At 49.9% G+C, this 25,358-nt stretch overlaps 2 protein-coding genes across 2 annotated transcripts; both read right to left on the reverse strand.

Moving 5' to 3' along the window:
• Nucleotides 1–128: 128 nt before the first annotated feature.
• On the reverse strand, nt 129–4,366 carry CCDC166 (coiled-coil domain containing 166). Its single transcript, XM_079984461.1, has 2 exons — nt 4,209–4,366; nt 129–1,784 (listed from the first exon to the last, which is right to left on the reverse strand). The coding sequence occupies exon 2, from the start codon at nt 1,754–1,756 to the stop codon at nt 710–712; it is 1,047 nt and encodes a 348-aa protein (XP_079840587.1). The 5' UTR covers nt 1,757–1,784; nt 4,209–4,366; the 3' UTR covers nt 129–709.
• Nucleotides 4,367–13,110: 8,744 nt separating this feature from the next.
• On the reverse strand, nt 13,111–14,219 carry LOC307220560 (hemoglobin subunit alpha-A-like). The gene is made up of 3 exons (XM_079984580.1): nt 13,655–14,219; nt 13,427–13,550; nt 13,111–13,317 (listed from the first exon to the last, which is right to left on the reverse strand). Exons 1-3 carry the CDS (start codon nt 13,741–13,743, stop codon nt 13,303–13,305), a joined length of 228 nt encoding a protein of 75 aa, XP_079840706.1. The 5' UTR covers nt 13,744–14,219; the 3' UTR covers nt 13,111–13,302.
• Between the last annotated feature and the right edge of the window lie 11,139 nt (nt 14,220–25,358).

Below are 25,358 nucleotides of genomic sequence, written 5' to 3' on the forward strand. Positions count from 1 at the left end.
CAGAAGTAAGCCTCTGTGTTTGGGAGTAGGCACACTTGCACACTGGCACTACTGAGTCAAAGCTGTTTCTGAGATCCTTTCCCTAACCAGACTACGCGTCCATCAATGTGTCACCAAGGAGACAGAGGCTGGGAAAGTGCTATTTATTTTATATATTTCTGTGTCACACTTTAGCACAAAAATTCCCAAGGAAACTTACAACAAGAACAAAACAGTAAGAACAAAAATAACACTAAGACAACCAACAAGCTAGACATTTAAAACTCTGCACAAAGACCAGCGATGTTGCTGCTAGCCCCTGCTGATAGGAGAGCTGTGTGCCTGGCACTGCTTCTGCCCCTTTCTGTTGCCATCTTGACTTGGCCGTTGACCTGGGCTTCGCCTCTCTGAGGAATCAGCAGCAGCCACAATCCCTCGGGGTGTTTGCCTGGTAGCAGTGGGACAACTCAGTGGGGCCAGGTGCTGGGACCAAGAGTGTCATCTTGAGGCAATGTGGGGGGTGGTGGTGCTTAGCAGCTGCACAGGGCCTGGGGCTTAGCTGGCTCTGTGGAAGAGGACCCTGGTTGGCATGTGATGCACCTTGTATGACTGGACTGCCTGCAGCACAGGATTGACCCTGGAACATGTTTAAGGGGCATGTTACCTTATCCATATACCTTCTTGGTAGTGAAAGTAGGAGAAACAGGAAGCTGCAATCTTCAGCTCCAGCTCACTGGTACTTTGTAGGGAGTGAGGCACTGGGAATCCTAAGTAATGGCAAGCTCTCTTGAGCCTCTTGGACACCTGGCTGCAACCTTGGGACCTGTTCCCCGCCTGTGAGAAACCTGGAGCTGATTTCCTGCGTGGCAATGACTCTGCTCCTAACTGGTGTGGTACATCTGAAGCTGGTGCCACTGGGGATGAGCAGCCGAGCCCCTCGATGCCTAAGCCACCTGCGCAAGCGGGCAAGGTCTTGCCTGTACTGGTGTTCTCGCAGCAACAGCTGCTGCTGTGCCTTCAGGTGAAGCACAAGGGATTTCAGCACTTTGGCCTCTCTGATGAGGTCCACAAGCTCATGACGCAGGCGCCGGTTGTCAGCTTTCACCTGCTTAGTGTGCCGGATGAGGCTGCGCACTGCTTCCTTTTCAGCCAGCCTCGCCAGAGCCTGGATCTTCAGCTGAGCTTGCATCTCATAGTCTGTCACCTGCTGTACATGTTCACTCTTGAGCTTGTGCATTTGCTCCGTGTGCAGCACTTTCATGACCAGCAGCTCCTTCTCCAGGTCCCGGATCCGCGTCAGCTGCTGGAACTGCAGCTCCTGGTAAGGCTGCAGTGCTTCAATTTCCTTGTTCACAAGGGAGAGCTTTGTCTCCATCTCTATCAGCTGGGACCTCACATCTCTCTCCTTTTCCTGGTACTCAGTGGTCAGCTTTGCCTTCTGCTTCCGGATCTGGATTAAGTCTGAGAGATTCTGGTCATTCAGAGAAATGATGGCGTTCTGGTTGCGGAGGGTGCGTCTGTTTATGTAGGAGATGTAGACTTTGTTGATATCTCGGATCTTTTGGGCTTCCTTGTCCAGGAACTCGTTTTCCCACTGAAAGTTCCTCACACGCTGAGTGTATGTTTTGATGTGCTCTGTCAAGGTTTCAAATTCCTTCTGCAGGTATATCTCCCTCTCACTGACGTATGGCAAGGAACTTGTTTGCCCCTTGGCTGCATCCTTGGCTTTCTTCTTGGCTTTCTTCTTCGGTTTGGTGTTTTTCTTCTTTGGTGGCATCTTGGGCTAAGGGGTCGGGTTCTAGACACTGCCAAATGTGATTATTGTTATTGTTACTGTAAAAGTTGAATTGTTCTTACTAAACTAAAAAGCTCCCCAAACTCTTGCCTCATAGGGGAGTTGTTCCATTCCCTTGATCACATTGCTTTCCCTTTTCCAACTCTAAAATATCATTTCCGTGGGGAGTGACCGGCAGTCAAAGTATGGTTGCACCATAGATTTGTATAATGGCAATATGAAATTGGCAGTTTTACTTCCAATTCCTTTCCTAATGATCTCTAGCATGGATGCACACTAGGTAAAGACAAATACATGGAACTACCTGCTGTGACCCCCACAGTCTTGTTCTTGGTTCACCAGTGCCAGTTCAGACCCCATTAGCCTATGTGTGAAATTAAGATTTTCTTATTTTCTCTTATTATTAATTAAAATTATACACCACCAACCATCACAGGGTGGTTTACAACATAAAAACACAAAATACATAACATAATAGCAACCCTGCATCTGAATGACAATGTCCATCAACTTTGGGGGGATTTGGCTCCCTAAAATATTTTACGGTGAGCTGAAGGGACCTTGGCCCCTAGAAGTTGGCTCCTTTGCTCCACAGTGAAAGCAATATCAAAAGCTGAACTGCACCGCCAAGTTAATCTGGCACTTTTTAATGCCAATAAAGGAGATTGATGATACAAATAAATTTGATCCATACTCGCATGCCAAACTCATGTTGTGGAGAAACCCTATATTAAAAATTGATAAAAAGATGGTAATATGGAAAAACTGGATGGAAGCAGGTATATTAACTCTGGACCAACTGATAGATGAGGATCATGAGTTTTATACTTATCCTGTTTGAAGATGAGGCTCAGTGGCAGTACTTTCAGGTACAACATCTCCTCTAACAACTTTGGGCCTCAACTTTCTCAATTTCTGAGACGCCTGTGATACTGAGCAATTGAGTAATTCACTTGAAACAAAAAAAGCCACTAATTACTTTTTATAGATACCTACTAACCATAAATCAGTTTGATATCCAGACCTTAAGAAATGAATGAAATAAAGAATTAGAAATTTCAATATTACCTAGACAATAGGAAAGTATTTTAGCTTCTATACCCATAGTATCAATGGATCTTAACTTAAGACTTATACAGCAGAAAATAATATTTAGAATCTATTGGACTCCTTTACATCTGTATAAAAAATGATTTGCTAAGATTGCTTTATGCTGGAGATGTGTTAAGGACCATGCCTCCCTGAAACATATGTTTATACAGTGCTCTATACTTTATTTTGGGAGAAAGTGCTGGATTTTATAAATATGACCAGAAAAAAACTTTTTTTCAGCAGAGAATATTCTTCTGAACCGTATGAGTTAACTATATGGAAATCTAAACCACTAAGCCTCTTGGGCTTGCTGATCAGAAGGTCGGCAGTTCGAATCCCCACGACGGGGTGAGCTCCTGTTGCTCTGTCCCAGCTCCTGCCAACCTAGCAGTTCGAAAGCACGTCAAAGTGCAAGTAAATAAATAGGTACTGCTGTGGCGGGAAGGTAAACGGCGTTTCCGTGTGCTCTGGTTTCTGTCACGGTGTCCTGTTGCACCAGAAGCGGTTTAGTCCTGCTGGCCACATGACCCGGAAAGCTGTCTGCAGACGAACGCTGGCTCCCTCGGCCTGAAGCAAGTTGAGCGCTGCAACCCCAGAGTCGCCTTTAACTGGACTTAACCATCCATGGGTCCTTTACCTTTTTACCTTTTTTACACTGTGGATTCATGCACAGCTTTTTTAAAAATGGGTTTGGCAAAATGCATCCCCCCTTTATTGGAATTGGGGATTTGAACCACCGACCTTCTGATTGGCAAGCCCAAGAGGTTCAGTGGTTTAGACCACAATGCCACCCACACCCCCGGTCCCTAATCAACCGTGTAATGGAATGGGGGAAAGAGGCAAAGTGGAGCTCCAGCTCTAGCAGCAGAAGCAGTTTCTGTTTCACAGTTAGTAGTAGTTCCATTTTATTCTGAACTATTCAGACATAATTTGGAGGACCGGGCTTGGTTGTAAGCCCCACCACACTTTAGGTAGGGTTGTAACAGAGAAACTGAAGCAGATTCAGAAAAGGAGAAGAAAGTTGGTCAAAGATGTGCAAAACCTATTAGAAAAGGTTGAGGAAACTGGCTTTGTTTAGTCTGCTGTAGACTTGGGGAGGAGAGGCAGGAGAACAACCTTCAGGTACTTGAAGGGCCATTCTCATAAAGAGGTCAAAACCTTGCTCTCTGTCACTCTCCCCACAGGAGAAGGCAGCACTAGGTCTAATGGTCTCCAATCTCACAGTTGATGGTTGGGCTGGAGTTCAAAGGGATTCCTGTGGACTGCCTAGGACTGCAGTTGTTCTTGTGTGGAAATAGAGTTACTCCCACAAACGCAGCAAACCAGTGGATGTCTCACTAACCTGGGTGCTATGATTGCCTCTCTTATCCCCCAACTCTTGCCTGGCACCTCCGTGACGACCAGAGGAGAGGCTGTAGAAAATGCACAGGAAGCTGCAGTTGGCTGACAACCACCGGGCATCGTTGGAAAGTGGGTTGTTTCCATGGCGATGGAACACTGGCATAACTGACTTTGTCCAGCACTACCAGCTGGCCCTGTGGCCCAACTCCAGGCTTTGCCTAGGCTGCTGTTACAAATGTGTCAGAAGTGGTGGAGGGCAACAGAGGCCTTGGCACAAAGAGAAGGCAGTGCTACCATGCAGGACATGCGGAACTCTTTAGTGTCTCCAATTCAGAAAGGGGTCTTTCTGTCTACCACGTTTTTTGGAAGCTCATCCCCACGCAATCCTCCCTCAAAATAAAACAGGCTCAGTGTCTGTCAGAGCTGCCTCCAGGTCCCAGCTCACAGAGGACCAACGCTAGGCTGTAGTTATGTACAAAAGTCTTTATTAAGATTCAGTCTCCATTTTAAAGCCGCAGCGTGCAGCTCTACGTCCCGACCTTAGACCGGCGAAGTCCTGTCTGAGTCTCCTCCCCCTCCACACCAGTTTAAGACTCTCGCTTTGCTCCACCTCTTCCTAAGTTCCTTTCTCCTCTGGGCCCTCCTGCCCGCTAGGGTCTCATCCTTCCTGGACTCCTCTGACGCTGACCCTGACGATTCTTCCCCCTCCCTCCGGCGGGCTTTAGGACCTGGTTCCCTATCCGGGCTACCTTCTGTGCCGCTCGCCTGTACCTTTGAACTTGGCGCGCGCGCCCAGCCTGCAACTTTCCTCTTAACCGTTAACTCGCTCTCCGATGGAGGTGTGGCCAACCCTGACTCATCTTCTCTCGCTGGTGGTGCATCTGTGGGCTCTGACACCTGGAACTCCTCCCCCCCACTGCGCTCTGGTGGGGAAGCTGGTCCTGATCTCCAACTGCTGCTCTGGGAGTCCCCGCTGGCCCCTTGCTTCTGGGGTGTCCCCCCTTGGGTTGCCCCTTGCCCTGCCCATCGGCGCCCCCTTCTGTGAATCTTCCGATTCGCTGGAGAGGCTCATGGAATCTATCGGGCTGCTGTCATATTCTCCTACGCTGCCCTCGGATTGCTCCCCCTCGCTTTCCATCTCCTCTCCTCCCTGCGCTCCCGCTGAGTCCCTGACAGTGTCTTTAAAAATCACTGGCATTTTTCTTAAGGGAAAGGTTTCTGATCTCCCCGCTTCTTAAGCCATTTCTACCAAAGTTCACGAGAATTGTATGCTGAACTTCAACTCCAGTAAATTACTCCAGAACCTAAACTCACAGTCAGTTTCTCAACACTAACAGCACAGGAGTCCAACAAAACAGCTGGAAGGTGCCATGCTGGCAAATGTCACATCAGATCAGAGAACCAGGAGCCAAGGGCTGTGAAAGGCCTTCCAAAGGGCCGAGCCCATTGAGGCTTTGTGGAGGGCTAGACCTTCGCTGGTCTAGAACATCACAAGGTTGATGTTCCTCCCTCACCTCACTAAGCTGAGTTGCAGCCTGGCTGGTCTCTGGCCCCACCTACCCGGCCGTCCACAAATCCACTTGTTTCCTAGACCTTCTTGGAGGTCCCAATTTCTGCCTCTAGGTGGAAGTTAGTGCCCCCCCCCCCCATTTCTTGTTTCTGTCTGCACAGCCTTGGCTCCTGGTTCTCTGATCTGATGTGACATTTGCCAGCATGGCACCTTCCAGCATGCCTGTCCCTGGGGCCTCCTCAAGGAATTCTTTGTCCCTCAGATAAGGTGGCCAGAGCTCGTAGCCTATCTGAGAAGAGAGTTAACACTTTTTGTCACTTGCTCAGCTTCCACAGCCAGTCCAGATGGGTTTTCTGGGAAAGACACTGGGGAGTGGAGTCATTGGGCAGTGACCTGAGAGACAGAATTATTATTTTTTCCCCTTAAAATGATTTAGACTTGAAAAGCAAGAGCAAAATTTATTTTCTCTCTGAGTTGGTACAGTATCAGAAAATCTTAATGCCTTGAAATGCTAATGTCAGAGCTGCCTCTAGGTCCCAGCTCACAGAGGACCAACTCTAGGCTGTCGTTATGTACAAAAGTCTTTATTGAGGTTCAGTTTCCATTTCAAAGCCGCAGCGTGCAGCTCTACATCTTACACCCTAGACCGGCGAAGTACCGTCTGAGTCTCCTCCCCTATGACACCAGTTTAAGATCCTAGCCCTGCTCCACCTTTTACGCTGCTCTCTCCTCCTCTGGGTCCTCCTGCCCGCTGGGGCATTGCCCTTTCTGGACTCTTCCGACGCTGAGTTGCTTAGCTCCTCCCCCTCCCTCCGGCGGGCTTTAGGACCCGGTTCCCAATCCTCACTCTCTGCTGTCCCGCGCTCCTGTACATTTGAACTTGCCTCTCGCGCCAGCCCAGTGACCTTCCTCCTGACCGTTACACTACTTCTGTCACTGCTTCCCTCTTCCGGGATACTGGCCGGATCTGACCTCCCCTCTGTTGTCTGACTCTCCGATGGAGGTGTGGTCAGCCCTGCCTTATCTTCTCTCCCTGGTGGGGAATGCACTGGTCCCTATCCTTGGGACTCTTCCCCCCCACTCTGCTCTGGTGGGGAAGCTGGTCCTGATTTCCAACTACTGCTCTGGGAGTCCCTGCTGCCCCCTTGCTCCTGGGGCGTTCCCCTTGGGAACCCCCTACCCCTGGCCACTGGCGCCCCCTTCTGTGAATCTTCCGATTCGCTGGAGAGGCTCATGGAATCCCTCGGTCCACCTTTTTAGAACTAAAATATCCAAACCTTTTTAGAACTAAAATATCCACCTGATGAAGTTAAACAACAGATCAACAAAGCCAGACTGATAACTTGCTGCAAGACAGACCCAAAAGAGAAAGTAAGAGAGCACCACTAGTAATCACATACAGCTCCCAAGTTAAAACAGTTCAATGCATCATCAGAGATCTACAACCTCTCCTAGACAATGACAGTTCTCTTTCTCAAGCTCTGGGAGGAAGATCTTTCATTGCCTACAGACAGCCACCCAATCTTAAACAACTCCTCACCCACAATAATACAGCAACCAGACTTAACATGGACACTGGTACCAGAGCCTGCAATAAACCCAGATGCCAACTTTGCTGCCACATACACCCGGACAACACCATTACTGGCCCCAACAACATCACACATACCATCTCGGGACTAGTTAATTGCTCTTCTTCTAACACTGTGTATGCCATCAAATGCCAGCAGTGCCCTTCAGCTCTCTATATTGGACAAACAGGCCAAACCCTACGCCAAAGGATAAATGGACATAAATCTGATATCAGAAATCACAAGACAGAGAAACCAGTAGGAGAACACTTCAATTTCCCAGGACATTCAATAAAGTATCTCAAAGTAGCTGTCTTATTACAAAAGAATTTCAGAAACAGACTAGAAAGAGAAGTTGCTGAATTGCAACTTATTACCAAACTTAAAACCGTGGAGAGACCTGGTCTGAATAGAGACATGGATTATTAGCTCATTATATAAAGCTATTTTTAGCCATCTCACCCATTGCTTTTTTCTGTAACACCAATTGCAGTTTAGTACTAAACGACTAAACAACAACAGGTTTACCACACCTATCAGCCAATCACCCATTCCCACCACCCTTCTGAGTAATACCCCTCCCCACCCTCTCACTGAGACCCAGTGTGGCGTAGTGGTTAAGAGCGCTAGTCTCGTAATCTGGGGAACCGGGTTCGCGTCTCCGCTCCTCCACATGCAACTGCTGGGTGACCATGGGCCAGTCACACTTCTCTGAAGTCTCTCAGCCCCACTCACCTCACAGAGTGTTTGTTGTGGGGAGGAAGGGAAAGGAGAATGTTAGCCGCTTTGAGACTCCTTAAAGGGAGTGAAAGGCGGGATATCAAATCCAAACTACTACTACTCTTCTTCTTCTTCTTCTTCTTCTTCTTCTTCTTCAAAGGCTAAGGGGCCTGGGATGTTAAGCTGAGGAGGGGGGAAGTAAGTAAAAGTGTTAAATAGAATTAGAGAAAGAGGAAAGGGGCTCTAATTATTTAATAATAATAATAATAATAATAATAATAATAATAATTTATTATTTGTACCCCACCCATCTGGCTGGGTTTCCCCAGCCACTCTGGGTGGCTTCCACAGAGACCAAAAATACACTAAAATGTCACACATTAAAAACTTCCCTGAACAGGGCTGCCTTAAGATGGCATATTAAAGGCATACTAAAGGTATAGTTAATCTTAAAATGGCATAGGAAGAAAGCAGAGTCAACTTCCGCCTTCTTCCTCACAGTAAAGGAACCAGCAGCAGCATCAGGATGATATAGCTTAGAGGCTGATCAACGCAATAAACTGCTTCTGTATACCAACTTTGTATTACCTGCAGCGACATCTAGTGACAAGAGGCGTAATTGCCACCAGCCAGTCCAAATTAAAGTAAAAATCTGGGAAACCTTAGTAACTCATTTTAACAATTCTAGTATTTAAATATATTTGCAAATATTTTCTTACCAATTCTTCTAACCATAGATAACATATTCTATTGGGTGCATGAACTTGTATTAAATTCTACCAATGGTCTGTGAGCAATTATAACAATTTTTATTAATTGATTGTAATTATAACAAAAAAGGTATTGCAAATGACCTGATGAATTTTATTAATTGAACACCTATACATAGAATTTAGATTTAGATATTAGATTTTAAGATCATAAGGAGTGGAATGAGATTTTTGCATTAGTTTTCCCCCCAATAAGGTATCACCCCCAATAATGTTAATACTTTAACATTAACTTCTTAGATACCCCCAGATCTCTCTTACTAGACGCAACTCTGAATTTAGTATCAACAGCAATAATAGATTATAAAAAACTGGGACAAAGTCAATCTTGGTGTGCATATAGGGAGGTGTGGGCGTATAAAGAAGACAACACAATGTCTACCAATAAGAAATCACAATGAATCCCAGTGGGAACTGCAAGGAGGCAATCTATGGTCGAAATAGATACCAATGTAGACTTAAGAGATTTAATCATAGGCATGAACAAATCCATCAACGATAAATTAGATATTATGGGAAACAATACTGAGCAGAACTCTAGATTAATAATGTAATTAACTGGAGAAATAAAGGACTTGACCATTAAAAATCTAGAGATAGAGAAGACTGGAGGGGGGATAGGGGGTGTGGGAATGTTGAGGAAAGTAGGAGAGGATATATTGATTAAACATTATCCCTTCTCACTCACACTAGTGAGCAAGCACATTCCCTTGTGCATTGCCAAGTTGATGGATTCATTAGAATCATTTAAGTTATGCAATCCAGTCTGGATTGTCCAGTCTGGATTGTTGCTGGTAAGTTTCCCCTTTCATTTCCTGCTTAAAATAATAATAATAGCACGACAGTCTTGTCTAAAAGTAAGGGTAAAGTTTACTTACATTCAGTTCACCATAGAATTCTGAAGGCAGGCTTTATCTTGCAGTTACAGTTACATTTGTAGAGAAAAGAAGTCTGAGCTGGGCCTCAGACTTTCCACCTTGTGACTTCCATCCATAGCTGTCAACTTTTCCCTTTTCTTGCGAGGAATCCTATTCAGAATAAGGGAATTTCCCTTTAAAAAAGGGAAAAGTTGACAACTATGCTTCCATCCTCTGTAAGGATGAGCCATGTGCTGCTGGCTAAGAGCCAGCAGAGAGCCAAAGAGAATCAAAGAGGAAGGTGCCTGCATGGCTAGCCCTTTTGTAGGGTCTGCTGAGGTCACAGCCATCTACCTGGTCACACACAGGGGGTGAGGCTCCAGAGCAGGTATGACAGGAAGTCCACCCTGTCTGGAGCCACATTTCCCTGTGTGCTCACCATTCTAGGCAACAAGAAACATTGCATTTGACTGCATCATTGATGAGAGATCCCACAGGGGGAACCTGGGTCTGATCCTGGCATCCCCAGCAGGCCACCCCCTGCCACTCTCCTGGCATTGTCTTGAGGTCAGGGGGCCACATCAGTGGGGCTCATTGCAAAGCCTGTCTGGCGCAGGGGTGCTCTGAAGCCAAGCCAAGCAGGTCTCACTGAAGGCACCAGGGGGCTGCAGACAGGACCTTCCAGACGAGGAACTCCTTGGTTCAGCCACCCCAGCTGATTGGAGCTGCCAGCCAGCTTCCCCTGCAAGGAGGTCCCATGAAGCATGCAAGCATCCCTTTGCCACCGTGTCCTTCCCTGGCCACACCTGCCGGCACAGGTGGCATCAGGTGTGGGGCAGGTGGGCATGGCATGGGGGGAAATGGTCTCAGGGACCAGACAGGGAGCCCAGCTGGGCTTTCTCAGCACCGCCCTTTGCCACAAGAGCAGCCACAGGCTTCTTCCGCTGCCCTTTCCCCCCTTCAGGCTTAATGCCTCTCCTGGGGCTGTCTCCTGCAGGCTGAGCCAGGCAGAGAATCCATGGGGATCTCAAGCAGGGGCTTCTGGAAAGGGAGCCTAGCAGTTAGAGCCTTGGGGGTCACTGGGAATGCATCCCAAGCTGCCCCCGAATGCTGCCTTCCTTGCCCAGCTTCTGTTTCAGACCATTCTCTGCATCTTCCAAGAACTCCTGCCAAATGAGTTCACCAATGACATGAGGCTCTCTTGGGAAAAGTTCTTTGATGCTCTGACACCGTCTTTGCAGAAGTAGAAGCTGCCTACAGTCACCCCTTTCTGCCCTAGAAAAAGGAGGGGCATCCCCTAGTTACCCTGCTCTCTTCCCCCCTCCCCTTCTTATGTTTGTATTGATGGAATAAAGAGGACACCATTTACTTTCTGGACCTCTGTCTGGGGTGCCTGGTCAATTCTGCAGTGCCACGGGTTCCTTGCAGGATTGGGACCAGTTCTCCACAGATGCAGAAGCATGCCTAAGGTCAAGCAAGGGAGCAGGGATGTAGCTCAGAGGCTGAGCACCTGCCTTGCATGCAGAAGGCAGCGCCAGGAGAAGCTGGCAGAGAGACCCCCTGCCTGGAAACCTGGAGATCCATTGGTCCGTAAAGGCAGTAATGAGCCAATCTGGCCTGCCCCCTGGCAGGCTCCCATCTTCCTTTGAGACTACATGGGCCAAGGCAAAAGTCAGAAGAAGGGTGAGGCTCAAGCTGGCAGGATGGGGAGAGTCCAGGAAGATCCCCTGCAGAAGCAGGCAAGAGAAGGCAGGATGGTGGGAGATGACTGGCTGGTGGCGTCCCAGGGCAGCTTTGGCATGAAAGGGTAAGGCGGCCCAGGCCTTAGCTCTGCCATGGGTGCCACTCTGCTTGGGTGGCAGCCCACATGCCTGCCAGTCAGCAGCCACAGCTCTGCAACAGAGAAGCTGCTTGGCAGACAGAAGTTCCCAGCTTCATTCCCCTCGTAGGCCTTTCTCCACACCAGGCAGCTTCCCAGCTGCGGTCTTTCCCTTGGATTGGGCAGGGCCCTGGACTCCCCGTCCTCCAGAGAGACTGGTCTGGGGCAGGAGAGCAGGCAAGCGCCATTCCTTCCTGCTCCTCATTGCCCTTCTGCAGCTCAGAGCAGCCTTCTCTGAAGAATCTCCTGAGCCCCACAACTCACACAGGTGAATGCCCACATGATACCCTAAACCCTGCCCTGCCCTGGAGTTCTGCTGGCTCAGGCAGCAGTAGCCCACCAGCCCAGCCTTGCTGCCAGCCCCTTAACCCCCCCCCCCATAGCACCCCATGCAGCCACTACCTGCCCTCCACGCTGGCAGGAAGCCTCTAGGGAACCCCCACATCCCTCCTTTGCCCAAAGGCTTTGGCCCAGCAGTCCAGGGGAGGAGACAGGATGCTTAGGCAGCAGTAAAGGGGCCTTTCCACTTCATTGCTGTATTTTTAGGTAAAGGGGCCAAAAGCCCGGCTGGCCTGAGGACTCTGCAGCCCCTTCGGTGGGGCGCATGAGCTAATGGAGGGCACCAGACCAAGGCCTCACTTCCCAAAGGGCTGTCCTTCCTGCCATTCCCACCCAGGAGCAGCAGGGGGCTCCTGCGCGCAGGGAATCCAGCGGATGCCCCGAAGCCCCACATGGGGTTAACCGCTTGGGGCCCAGAGCCAACTCGGTTCTGCCGCAAAGGTGCGTAAAGTTTGCCTTCCTGACTAGCCAGCCTGGGAGCCACCTCGTGGCCCGAGGCTCTGCCTGGCCGAGCGGAACGTGGGACGCTGAGGAAAGAGCTTGCATGAGCAGCCCCTGTGATGGCAGCTAGATGGGCATTTGGCCTGATCCAGCGGGCTCCGCTTAGCTTCTTAGAGCATCATCTCAGAGAGCAGCAGCGGGGAAGGGGAAGGGAGCGGGAAGCTGCCCCCTCTCTCTGCCGGGGCTGTGGGTATTTTTTAGAGGGTCTCTGGTTCCCCAGAAACATGTAGACAAGTCGTGCATCCAAAGCAACGAGCAGAGGAGGAATAACCTCCGCCGGGAGCCTAGAGAGAAGAATTGCCTTGGTGCGTCTGCAGCAGCACAACCGGACATCTTCAGGTGCCCCGGCCCCCAACTGCAGCAAAAAAAGAAAAAAGAAAAAAAAAGCCTTGAAGTGGGCTTGACTGTGGGGAGGGGGCTGCCTCTGCCCTCGAGCGCAGGATCCTAGGAAGCTGCCTTCTATTGCATCCAACCCGGGCCGTATTGCATACACGGGCTGGCAGCTGTGGCTTTCGGGCTGGACTGAGCCGGACTCTGCGCCCCTGTCCGGCAAAGGCCACGCGTGCCTGCGAATCTTTCAGTGTCCCCACCTAGCAGGCGACTTGGTCCAAGGGCCCCGGGTTCAAGGAGCGCCAAGGTAGGGACTATCCCGCGGGACGGGGTCTCCCTCGGCAGAGCCGTCCAGGCCCCCGGGGTCCCCCTCTCCCTTCTTCCCGCCCGCCCCCAGTTCAGCCCAAGAAGACGCGAGAGATCAGGGAGAGTCAAGAGCAGGTTTATTGGGGTGTTTGGGGTCGCGGGGCGGCTTCTCTGCGGCGGGCTTGGGCTTCTGGTGGGCTAGCGGTACTTGGAGGTCAGCACGACGTCGACGCGGCTCAGGAACTTGTCCATGGAGACGAGGGTGCTGGCCTTGAGGAGCCCCGGGTGGTTGGCGGCGATGGCCACCAGGATTCAGCGGCCCAGCAGCTGCGGGAGAGGCGGAGGGGGAGCGTTAGACGGGGCCTCGGACGGAGCGAAGCAGGGATCCAGCCGGCCCGCCCGCTCGGTGCCCCGACGGGGAGCGAGAGCGACTCACCGCGAAGTTGACGGGCTCCACGCGCAGCTTCTGGGCGTGCAGGTCGCTGAGCTTGTCGAAGGCGCCGGTGGCGATGGCGATGTGCATGAAGTAGGTCTTAGTGGTGGGGTGCGCCGCGAACATCCTGCGGGAAGAGGAGGAGAGGAGCAGGAAGACGAGGGTCCGACTCCGGCCCGGCCCGTGGCCTCGTCCCCGGGAGAGGGTCCCTGCCCGACGGTCTGGGCTTACCTGTTGATGGCCTCGGCGCTGATGTCCCCGGCGTGGAACTGGATCAGGGTCCGAACATGCATCAAGTGGCTCTCGTCGTCGCTGGTCATCTTGGCAGCTCAAAGTCTCGGGTGCCGTCGGAGCGCGCGCGGCCCTTTTATCCGGGGCGCCCCGCCCCGCCTGGGACCTCTCCCTCTGTCTCCAGGGGCTCTCCGCCCATCAGCGCCGCCTCTGAGCACCTCCTGGAGGGGAGGGATAGGGGCCACGCCTGCAAGCTGTTACAGGGAAGGGGCGCCAACTACTACCATCAGCCGGCTGGGCTCCAGGCAAGCCCGGGAACGCCGCTTCTGTTCCGCCGCACCCCCGGCGTGCGGAGGCTGGCGAGGCTAACGCGGCTGCGTCTTTGCGACCTGGAGGAGCCGCTTCAAAGCAGCCGAACTCAATCGCGAAGCTCCGCAGCGGCCTGGGGCCGGCCCCGATTTCCTCTATCCTAAGGTCTCTCCGTGGCTAAACTGAGCGTCCACGGTGAGGGGCAGTGTACCTCTGCAAAGGATTTTTTTTTTTAAAAAAATAGTCCAGTAGCACCTTAGAAACTCCCTTTTTCTTGGTATTAGCTTTCCTATGTATGCTAATACCAAGAACAATCTTAAGTAAAGGTAAAGGGACCCCTGGCCGACTCTGGGGTTGCGGCGCTCATCTCGCTTTATTGGCGAGGGAGCCGGATACAGCTTCCGGGTCATGTGGCCAGCATGACTAATCCGCTTCTGGTGAACCAGAGGAGCAGCGCACGGAAACGTCGTTTACCTTCCCGCTGGAGTGGTACCTATTTATCTACTTGCACTTTGACGTGCTTTCAACTGCTAGGTTGGCAGGAGCAGGGACCGAGCAACGGGAGCTCACAGCGTCAAAGGGATTCGAACAGCTGACCTGATCAGCAAGCCCTAGGCTCTGTGGTTTAACCCACAGCGCCACCCGCGTCCCTAAGAACAAACTTAATTGGTCTCTAAGGTGCTACTGGACTATTTTTTAAAAAAAATTATTTCGTTTGCATAGGTACTGCATCAGACCAACAGTCTACCTACCTGACGCTGAAAACGAGTAACAGGCCCCGCTCTCAAAGCCTCCGCGGGTTTTCAGGAGCCTCAACAACTACTCACGAGTAAACTTAGCAGTGAAGGAATAAAAGGAGTTGCTTTCCCTTCGGTTCCTGCACCGCAGGGAGTTGGAACAGATGACATTTGAGGTCCCTTCCAACTCATCAATTCCATGATTCTAAGAGCAGAGAGGTCCTCTTCCGGATCAGGAGTTGGCTAAGTTTCCGGAAGCAGGGAGAAATGGACCCGGCTGCCAATGGAGAGATGTAGAAAGTGGAGTCCCTCAAGGATCGGGACCTGTGCTTTCTAAACGACCCTAGAGTTATAGATGAGCTGCGAAGTGGCCACGTTTGCTGGAGGCACTAAACTGTTCAGGGTCATTGTAACCAAAGGGTTACAATGACACTGAAGCTCTACAGAGATCATTAGGAAAGGAATTGACAATAAAGTAGCTACCCATATCATAATGCCATTATTCAAATCTATGGGGCGACCACAGGATATTGTAGAGCTGGAAAAGGTTCAGGAAAGGGCCACAAAATGATCTAGGCACTGGAGCGACGGCCCTATGGGGGAAAGTTGCGTGTTTGAGACTGGTTTAGAGAAAAGGCAAATAAAATGAGACATGGGGGAAGTTTAGAATGTTAAGCACGGCCTGGAGATCAGCTGGGCAGGGAAAGGTGTGTTGTTGTTTTTTACTTTAGATCAAGCTCAGAAAAGGGGGTCGAGAGATCCTTGAGAGGCAAGCAGGAGACACCTGCAGCAGTCTCTGAGGCTGAGTATTTGTTTTCAGTCCTAGAAACGAGCTCCTGATTCTCAAACGCAGAGAGCTATTCCTGGTTTCCCCGTCCCCGCCAAAAAACAGTATTCATTTGTTCCAATAGCTTAATTTGAAAGCTCTTGTTAAACAATCTGGGACCACAAAAAGCGCTGCAAGTTGTTTTTTTCTAAAACCAAGCGGTATATAAAAGTTATGAAACAAACAAACCAACAAGTCCTAGGAGATCTACCACGAATCACTCAGTAGATCCTGATCTACCCCCTGCTTCCCCCAGCACACCACTTCCCCCCTCCCATCGTTGGGGCAACTTTACACCATCCTTTGACCTGGTGCCAGGAGGTTCTCAACCTAGCCCTCCTCACAGGGTTGTGGTGGGGAGGAGGACGACCACGTAGAGCACCTTGGAAGATATGCATGTTGTTAATACAATACAGCGAAAAGGAAAAAGAAAAAGAGTCTAAAAATATTATTGGAATTAAACATTCTGAGGACCTAACTGCACATTACATTAAGTTGTTGTCAGTGGTTTGGGTTTTTTTTTAAAAAAAAGTTGATATGGGGAGGCAATTTTACAGAAGGACTACAATGTTTGGAGAAGGGAAGTTTCATCTTTTGTACCACAGTTGTGGAAGGATACAGAGAGCCCAGCAACAGGTGACTTGGGAGCGGCAGGCAGCCCTAGCCAGAACCAAGAGGACCTCTGGGACCTTCTGCCCTCCTGTGCTGTGCCTCAAGCCCTTGCCATGTGGGCTCTCTAACAATAATAGTAATTATAATTATAATTATAATAATTAAAATAATAATAATTATTATTTATACTCCGCCCATCTGGCCTGGTTTCCCCAGCCACTCTTGGTGGCTCCCTGCAGAATATTAAAAACAGGATAAAACATCAGTCATTAAAAACTTCGCTATACAGGGCTGCCTTCAGATGTCTTCTAAAAGTCAGATAGTTGTTTATTTCCTTGACATCTGATGGGAGGGTGTTCCACAGGCCGGGCGCCACTACCGAGAAGACCCATCCATCATATGTGGTGGATGTGTCCCAAGGTGAAAGACTTCTGGGAAAAGATTTATAACGAGTTCAAGAAAATGTTGAAAAATAAATTTATTAAGAAACCAGAAGCCTTTCTGCTTGGAATAATAGGTCTGGAATTGCCCAAAAAGGATGTTAGATTGTTTTTGTATGCCACTACAGCGGCAAGGGGGACGCAGGTGGCGCTGTGGGTTAAAGCCTCAGCGCCTAGGACTTGCCGATCGAAAGGTCGGCGGTTCGAATCCCTGCGGCGGGGTGCGCTCCCGCTGCTCGGTCCCAGCGCCTGCCAACCTAGCAGTTCAAAAGCACCTCCGGGTGCAAGTAGATAAATAGGGACCGCTTACCAGCGGGAAGGTAAACGGCGTTTCCGTGTGTGGCTCTGGCTCGCCAGAGCAGCTTCGTCACGCTGGCCACGTGACCCGGAAGTGTCTCCGGACAGCGCTGGCCCCTGGCCTCTTAAGTGAGATGGGCGCACAACCCCAGAGTCTGTCAAGACTGGCCCGTACGGGCAGGGGTACCTTTACCTTTTTTACAGCGGCAAGACTACTAATAGTAAAAAATTGGAAAGCCCAAGAAATACCAACAATAGAAGAATGGCAGAAGAAGATGTTGGACTTTTTGGAGCTGCCGACCTGACTGGAAGAATCCGTGATCAGAAGGAGGAGAAGATGCGAGAAGATTGGAAGAAATTTAAAGAATATTTGGCTAAATATTGTAATATAAGAAAACGGAAGTTACTTGGAAGTAACAAATAGGTGGAGGATTATAACAATAACGGGTTGTAAAACAATAGGGATTAGAATTAATAAAAGAATAGAAGATAGTAGTTAAATGGATTTTATATTATTAGAATTAAGATTTAGGAGAACTGCCACAAGGAGATACAATGGAATTCAGATGGGGGGATTTGAGGGAGTCAGTTAACAATGAAGTTAAATTAGGTATTGAAAGCAAGACTTTTATGTTTCTTTTTTTTGAGTAATGTGTACTTCTTTTTTTGCATCTTTTTTATTATGTGTGTTTCATGTTATGTATGTGTCAGAGCTGCCTCTAGGTCCCAGCTCACAGAGGACCAACGCTAGGCTGTCGTAATGTACAAAAGTCTTTATTGAAGTTCAATTTCCATTTCAAAGCCGCAGCGCGCAGCCCTACATCTTAAACCCTAGATCGGCGAAGTCCCGTCTGAGTCTCCTCCCCTCTGACACCAGTTTAAGATCCTAGCCCTGCTCCACCTTTTCCGCTGCTCTCTCCTCTTCTGGGTCCTCCTGCCCGCTGGGGCATTGCCCTTTCTGGACTCTTCCGACGCTGAGTCGCTTAGCTCCTCCCCCTGCCTCCTGCGGGCTTTAGGACCCGGTTCCCAATCCTCATTCTCTGCTGTCCCGCGCTCCTGTACATTTGAACTTGCCTCTCGCGCCAACCCAGTGACCTTTCTCCTAACCGTTACACTACTTCGGTCACTGCTTCCCTCTTCCGGGATACTGGCAGGATCTGACCTCCCCTCCGTTGTCCGACTTTCTGATGGAGGCGTGGTCAGCCCTGCTTCATCTTCTCTCCCTGGTGGGGAATGCACTGGCCCCGATCCTTGGGACTCTTCCCCCCCACTCTGCTCTGGTGGGGAAGCTGGTCCTGATTTCCAACTACTGCTCTGGGAGTCCCTGCTGCCCCCTTGCTCCTGGGGCGTTCCCCTTGGGAACCCCCTACCCCTGGCCACTGGCGCCCCCTTCTGTGAATCTTCTGATTCGCTGGAGAGGCTCATGGAATCCCTCGGTCCACTGTCCTCTTCTCCTACGCTCCCCTCGGATTCTTCCCCTTCGCTCTCCATCTCCCCTCTTCCCTGTGCCTCTGCTCCTGAGCCCCTGACAGTATGTTTTATATTTGTATTGTGTTTGTTTTGTTACAAACTTGGAAAAACAATAAAAAAGAATAATAAAAAAGAATTGCCTAAAACTTGTGCAAGAGAACCAGGCCCTGGGGCCCCCTTCCAACCAGTGGAGCCCAGTAATTTGTATCAGCTCTCACACCCCCACAACCGTCAGTCCCAGTTTTTTATGGGAAATATCAAAGTTTCATAACACTCTTGGATCTCATGTTTCAGGATAAGCAAGGAGGATGAGTCTCTTGGAAAAGATTGTTGGCTGATGGGTTTCTTGGAACAAAGTGTGTGCTTTGATGAGCATGCCAGCGAGGTTCTGTCCCAATCATGAGGAGTTCAGAAAAGGCTATGGAAAGGAGGAATGTGTAAGGTCACTGAACTGGCAGGTAAGGAGGTGATGGGTGATGCATAAATTAGTTAAATGATGAACGATATGGAAAGAATAGAGAGAGAGAAATTCTCTTTCTCTCTGTCTGTTTCTCTCAGCATGAGAATGTAAGAAGTGTCTTCTGGATCAGGCCAATGGCCCATTAGTCCATGTCAGGGCTGCCCGAGGTCCCAGCTCACAAAGGACCAACACCAGTCCGTTGTTATATACAAAAGTCTTTATTGAAACGCAGTTTCGATTTCAAAGCCGTGGCGTGCAGCCCTACGTCTTAAACCCTAGACCGCTGAAGCTCCGTCTGAATCTCCACCCGCCAGACACCAGTTTAAGACTCTAGCCTTGCTCCACCTCCTCCTCTGCTCTTTCCTCCTCTGGGTCCGCCTGTCCGCTGGGGTGTTGCCCTTTCTGGACTCTTCTGATGCTGAGTCCCCGGATTCTTCCCCCTGCCTCCGGCGTGCTTTAGGACCTGGCTCCCAATCCGTGCTTCCTGCTGTCCCGCGCGCCTGTACATTTGAACTTGGCGCGCGCGCCCAGCCAGCAACCTTTCTCCTGACCGTTACACTGCTCCTGTCACTGCTTCCCCCCTCGGGGGGGGGGGGCTAGCTGGACCTGACTTCCCCTCCGTTCCCTCACTCTGCGATGGAGGCGTGGCCAACTCTGACTCATCTTCTCTCCCTACTGGAGGAGACGCTGGCCCTGATTCATGGGACTCTTGCCCCCCACTCCGCTCTGGTGGGGGAACTGGTCCTGATCTCCCGCTGCTGCTTTGGGAGTCCCCGCTGGCCCCTTGCTTCTGGTGTGTCCCCCCTGGGACCCCCCTTGCCCTGGCCATCGGCGCCCCCCTCTGGGAATCTTCTGAATCGCTGGAGAAGCTCATGGAATCTCTCGGGCCACTGTCATACTCCCCTACGCTGCCCTCAGATCCTTCCCCTTCGCTCTCCATTTCCTCTCTCCCCTGTGTCTCTGCTCCTGAACCCCTGACAGTCCAGCATCTTATTCTCACAGTGGCTGACCATATGCCTTTATGTAGGGGCAAAACTAGGCTATGTTTCACCCGGGTCAAAGACCAAGTTTGGCGCACCCCATGCATTTGCAGATGCGTGCACACACACACACTGGGAGCCTCAATGGCACACCTATGAATGTGTCACCCAGGGCAAAAAATACTCCGGCTAGCCCCCCATAGCTACAGCTCTGCCTTATGCCACCCAAAGTGTGTTGTCTTTTGGTACTTTGGTTAAAGAACACAAAGATAATTCCCTGGATGCCAAGATCCAGGTTTGTGGCAAGTAATCTTTAGTAAGAGAACCCCAGCAGACCTTTAAAATCACAAAACATGCAACAAAGTAAAGCGTGGAAATATAGGCTGTTAGAGCTTTAAAATATACTCTTCTAATTCATTTTCAAAGTTTCCCACTTCCCTTAGTGGAGGAAGAGACCAGCTGGCAATCCAACCGCTGTTGAAAAAAGACATTCCTGGCCACCGAGGCCAACTGAGCCTCCACTGAAAGTGTTGCATTCAGGTGCAGCCCCCAACTCGAACCTGCTCCTTCCCGGAAAGAACAGCCCAATTCTGGGCAAGCTACCTCCTCCCCTCCCAGACCTAAGAACCTGGGACACATATTGCCTCCATCTTTCCAAGATTCAGATGTAAAACATGAAAAGAAAGCGCAAGTAAGAGGGGACATGATAGAAGTGTATAAAATTATGAATGGAATGGAGGAAGTAGAGAAAAGCCCCCCGCCCCCGCCCCATGCGCCAATACAAGAATTCATGAACATTCAATGAGGGTGAATGTTGGAAGATTCAAGACAGGTAAAAGGAAGGGCTTCTTTACAAAGTTTAGAGTTAACCTTTGGAACTCACTCCCCCAGGAGGCAGTGACGACCATCAAGAGGGATGGCTTTAAAAGAGGATTGGACAAATTCATGGAGGAGGAGATGGCTATCGATGGCTACTAGCTATGACGGCTCTGCTCTGCTCTGCTTCCACAGTTAGAGGCAGATTTTGTATCCTAGTAGCTGGAAGGGGATATTGCTCTTGTGCTTGAATCTTGCTTTTTGGCCTCTCACTGGGGCATCTGGTCAGCCACTGTGAGAACAGGATGCTGGACTAGATGAGCCACTGGTCTGCTCTCACCATCTCTTTTGTTGTTCTCGCAGAAACCACAGGAGGGGAGAGTTGCTCCTGTGTTCAGTTTTGGTCAACTCACCACTGTGTGCTAACCACACATGCCACTTAGCTATGCTGCAGTTTCTCTTCGATGGTAGTGTGACATCCAAGTGTGGAACAGGTGAGTGATGCCCACAGCAACCTGGCAGGTGCAAAAGTGGGCACTAACAGAGAAACGCAAACAAGACATACCCTATCTGCATTTGGTTCATATTATTTACCTTTAATGGTTTTTTATTGCCTCATCGCTGTCAAAGTCACACAATGGCTTGAAGAGTTATGGGTGAGTGGTAATGACTGTCCTTGAGCTAATGAGGCTTAATTACTTCAAATTTGCAAAGTGCTTTGAAACAGGCTTGTGAAATGTAAGGCACTGACATGCTCCAGCCCTTTGTTGGTGGGTGGAAGGTAATAATAATAATAATAGTAATAATAATAATAATAATAATAATAATAATAATAATAATAATAATAATAATTGTCAGAGCTGCCTCCAGGTCCCAGCTCACAGAGGACCAACGCTAGGCTGTAGTTATGTACAAAAGTCTTTATTGAGATTCAGTTTCCATTTTAAAGCCGCAGCGTGCAGCTCTACGTCTCGACCTTAGACCGGCGAAGTCCCGTCTGAGTCTCCTCCCCTTCCACACCAGTTTAAGACTCTCGCCTTGCTCCACCTCTTCCTAAGTTCCTTTCTCCTCTGGGCCCTCCTGCCCGCTAGGGTCTCATCTTTCCTGGACTCCTCTGACGCTGACCCTGACGATTCTTGCCCCTCCTTCCGGCGAGCTTTAGGACCTGGTTCCCTATCCGGGCTACCTTCTGTGCCGCTCGCCTGTACCTTTGAACTTGGCCCGCGCGCCCAGCCTGCAACTTTCCTCTTGACCGTTAACTCGCTCTCCGATGGAGGCGTGGTCAACCCTGACTCATCTTCTCTCGCTGGTGGTGCATATGTGGGCTCTGACACCTGGAACTCCTCCCCCCCACTGCGCTCTGGTGGGGAAGCTGGTCCTGATTTCCAACTGCTGCTCTGGGAGTCCCCGCTGGCCCCTTGCTTCTGGGGTGTCCCCCTTGGCTCGCCCCTTGCCCTGCCCATCGGCGCCCCCTTCTGTGAATCTTCCGATTCGCTGGAGAGGCTCATGGAATCTCTCGGGCTGCTGTCATATTCTCCTACGCTGCCCTCGGATTGCTCCCCCTCGCTCTCCATCTCTTCTCCTCCCTGCGCTCCCGCTGAGTCCCTGACAATAATAATAATAATAATAATAATAATAATAATAATAATAATAATAATAATATATTATTTATACCCCGCCCATCTGACTGAGTTTCCCCAGCCACTCTGGGCGGCTCCCAATTGAGTGTTAAAAACAATTATTGTTGTTGTTGTTGTTTAGTCGTTTAGTCGTGTCCGACTGTTCATGACCCCCTGGACCAGAGCACGCCAGGCACTCTTGTCTTTCACTGCCTCCTGCAGTTTGGTCAAACTCATGCTGGTAGCTTCGAGAACACTATCCAACCATCTCGTCCTCTGTCGTCCCCTTCTCCTTGTGCCCTCCATCTTTCCCAACATCAGGGTCTTTTCCAGGGAGTCTTCTCTTCTCATGAGGTGGCCAAAGTATTGGAGCCTCAACTACACGATCTGTCCTTCGAGTGAGCACTCAGGGCTGATTTGCTTCAGAATGGATAGGTTAGATCTTCTTGCAGTCCATGGGACTCTCCAGAGTCTCCTCCAGCACCAGAATTGAAAAGCATCCATTCTTCGGCGATCAGCCTTATTTATGTTCCAGCTCTCACTTCCATACATCACCACTGGGAAAACCATAGCTTTAACTATACGGACCTTTGTTGGCAAGGTGATGTCTCTGCTTTTTAAGATGCTGGATATGTTTCTCATTGCTTTCATCCCAAGAAGGGTTAGGGTTAGGGTTAGGGTTAGGGTTGGGGTTAGGGTTGGGGTTAGGGTTGGGGTTAGGGTTAGGGTTAGGGTTAGGGTTAGGGTTCGGGTTCGGGTTAGGGGTTCGGGTTAGGGGTTCGGGGTTCGGGGTTAGGGTTAGGGTTAGGGTTAGGGTTAGGGTTAGGGTTAGGGTTAGGGTTAGGGTTAGGGTTAGGGTTAGGGTTAGGGTTAGGGTTCGGGTTAGGGGGACAAATTCATGGAGGAGGAGATGGCTATCGATGGCTACTAGCTATGACGGCTCTGCTCTGCTCTGCTTCCACAGTTAGAGGCAGATTTTGTATCCTAGTAGCTGGAAGGGGATATTGCTCTTGTGCTTGAATCTTGCTTTTTGGCCTCTCACTGGGGCATCTGGTCAGCCACTGTGAGAACAGGATGCTGGACTAGATGAGCCACTGGTCTGCTCTCACCATCTCTTTTGTTGTTCTCGCAGAAACCACAGGAGGGGAGAGTTGCTCCTGTGTTCAGTTTTGGTCAACTCACCACTGTGTGCTAACCACACATGCCACTTAGCTATGCTGCAGTTTCTCTTCGATGGTAGTGTGACATCCAAGTGTGGAACAGGTGAGTGATGCCCACAGCAACCTGGCAGGTGCAAAAGTGGGCACTAACAGAGAAACGCAAACAAGACATACCCTATCTGCATTTGGTTCATATTATTTACCTTTAATGGTTTTTTATTGCCTCATCGCTGTCAAAGTCACACAATGGCTTGAAGAGTTATGGGTGAGTGGTAATGACTGTCCTTGAGCTAATGAGGCTTAATTACTTCAAATTTGCAAAGTGCTTTGAAACAGGCTTGTGAAATGTAAGGCACTGACATGCTCCAGCCCTTTGTTGGTGGGTGGAAGGTAATAATAATAATAATAGTAATAATAATAATAATAATAATAATAATAATAATAATAATAATAATTGTCAGAGCTGCCTCCAGGTCCCAGCTCACAGAGGACCAACGCTAGGCTGTAGTTATGTACAAAAGTCTTTATTGAGATTCAGTTTCCATTTTAAAGCCGCAGCGTGCAGCTCTACGTCTCGACCTTAGACCGGCGAAGTCCCGTCTGAGTCTCCTCCCCTTCCACACCAGTTTAAGACTCTCGCCTTGCTCCACCTCTTCCTAAGTTCCTTTCTCCTCTGGGCCCTCCTGCCCGCTAGGGTCTCATCTTTCCTGGACTCCTCTGACGCTGACCCTGACGATTCTTGCCCCTCCTTCCGGCGGGCTTTAGGTCCTGGTTCCCTATCCGGGCTACCTTCTGTGCCGCTCGCCTGTACCTTTGAACTTGGCGCGCGCGCCCAGCCTGCAACTTTCCTCTTGACCGTTAACTCGCTCTCCGATGGAGGCGTGGTCAACCCTGACTCATCTTCTCTCGCTGGTGGTGCATATGTGGGCTCTGACACCTGGAACTCCTCCCCCCCACTGCGCTCTGGTGGGGAAGCTGGTCCTGATTTCCAACTGCTGCTCTGGGAGTCCCCGCTGGCCCCTTGCTTCTGGGGTGTCCCCCTTGGCTCGCCCCTTGCCCTGCCCATCGGCGCCCCCTTCTGTGAATCTTCCGATTCGCTGGAGAGGCTCATGGAATCTCTCGGGCTGCTGTCATATTCTCCTACGCTGCCCTCGGATTGCTCCCCCTCGCTCTCCATCTCTTCTCCTCCCTGCGCTCCCGCTGAGTCCCTGACAATAATAATAATAATAATAATAATAATAATAATAATAATAATAATAATAATAATATATTATTTATACCCCGCCCATCTGACTGAGTTTCCCCAGCCACTCTGGGCGGCTCCCAATTGAGTGTTAAAAACAATTATTGTTGTTGTTGTTGTTTAGTCGTTTAGTCGTGTCCGACTGTTCATGACCCCCTGGACCAGAGCACGCCAGGCACTCTTGTCTTTCACTGCCTCCTGCAGTTTGGTCAAACTCATGCTGGTAGCTTCGAGAACACTATCCAACCATCTCGTCCTCTGTCGTCCCCTTCTCCTTGTGCCCTCCATCTTTCCCAACATCAGGGTCTTTTCCAGGGAGTCTTCTCTTCTCATGAGGTGGCCAAAGTATTGGAGCCTCAACTACACGATCTGTCCTTCGAGTGAGCACTCAGGGCTGATTTGCTTCAGAATGGATAGGTTAGATCTTCTTGCAGTCCATGGGACTCTCCAGAGTCTCCTCCAGCACCAGAATTGAAAAGCATCCATTCTTCGGCGATCAGCCTTATTTATGTTCCAGCTCTCACTTCCATACATCACCACTGGGAAAACCATAGCTTTAACTATACGGACCTTTGTTGGCAAGGTGATGTCTCTGCTTTTTAAGATGCTGGATATGTTTCTCATTGCTTTCATCCCAAGAAGGGTTAGGGTTAGGGTTAGGGTTAGGGTTGGGGTTAGGGTTGGGGTTAGGGTTGGGGTTAGGGTTAGGGTTAGGGTTCGGGTTCGGGTTAGGGG

The sequence above is a fragment of the Podarcis cretensis genome (genome assembly GCF_951804945.1).
Source record: "Podarcis cretensis genome assembly, chromosome: 7".
Taxonomy (NCBI): Eukaryota; Metazoa; Chordata; class Lepidosauria; order Squamata; family Lacertidae; genus Podarcis; species Podarcis cretensis.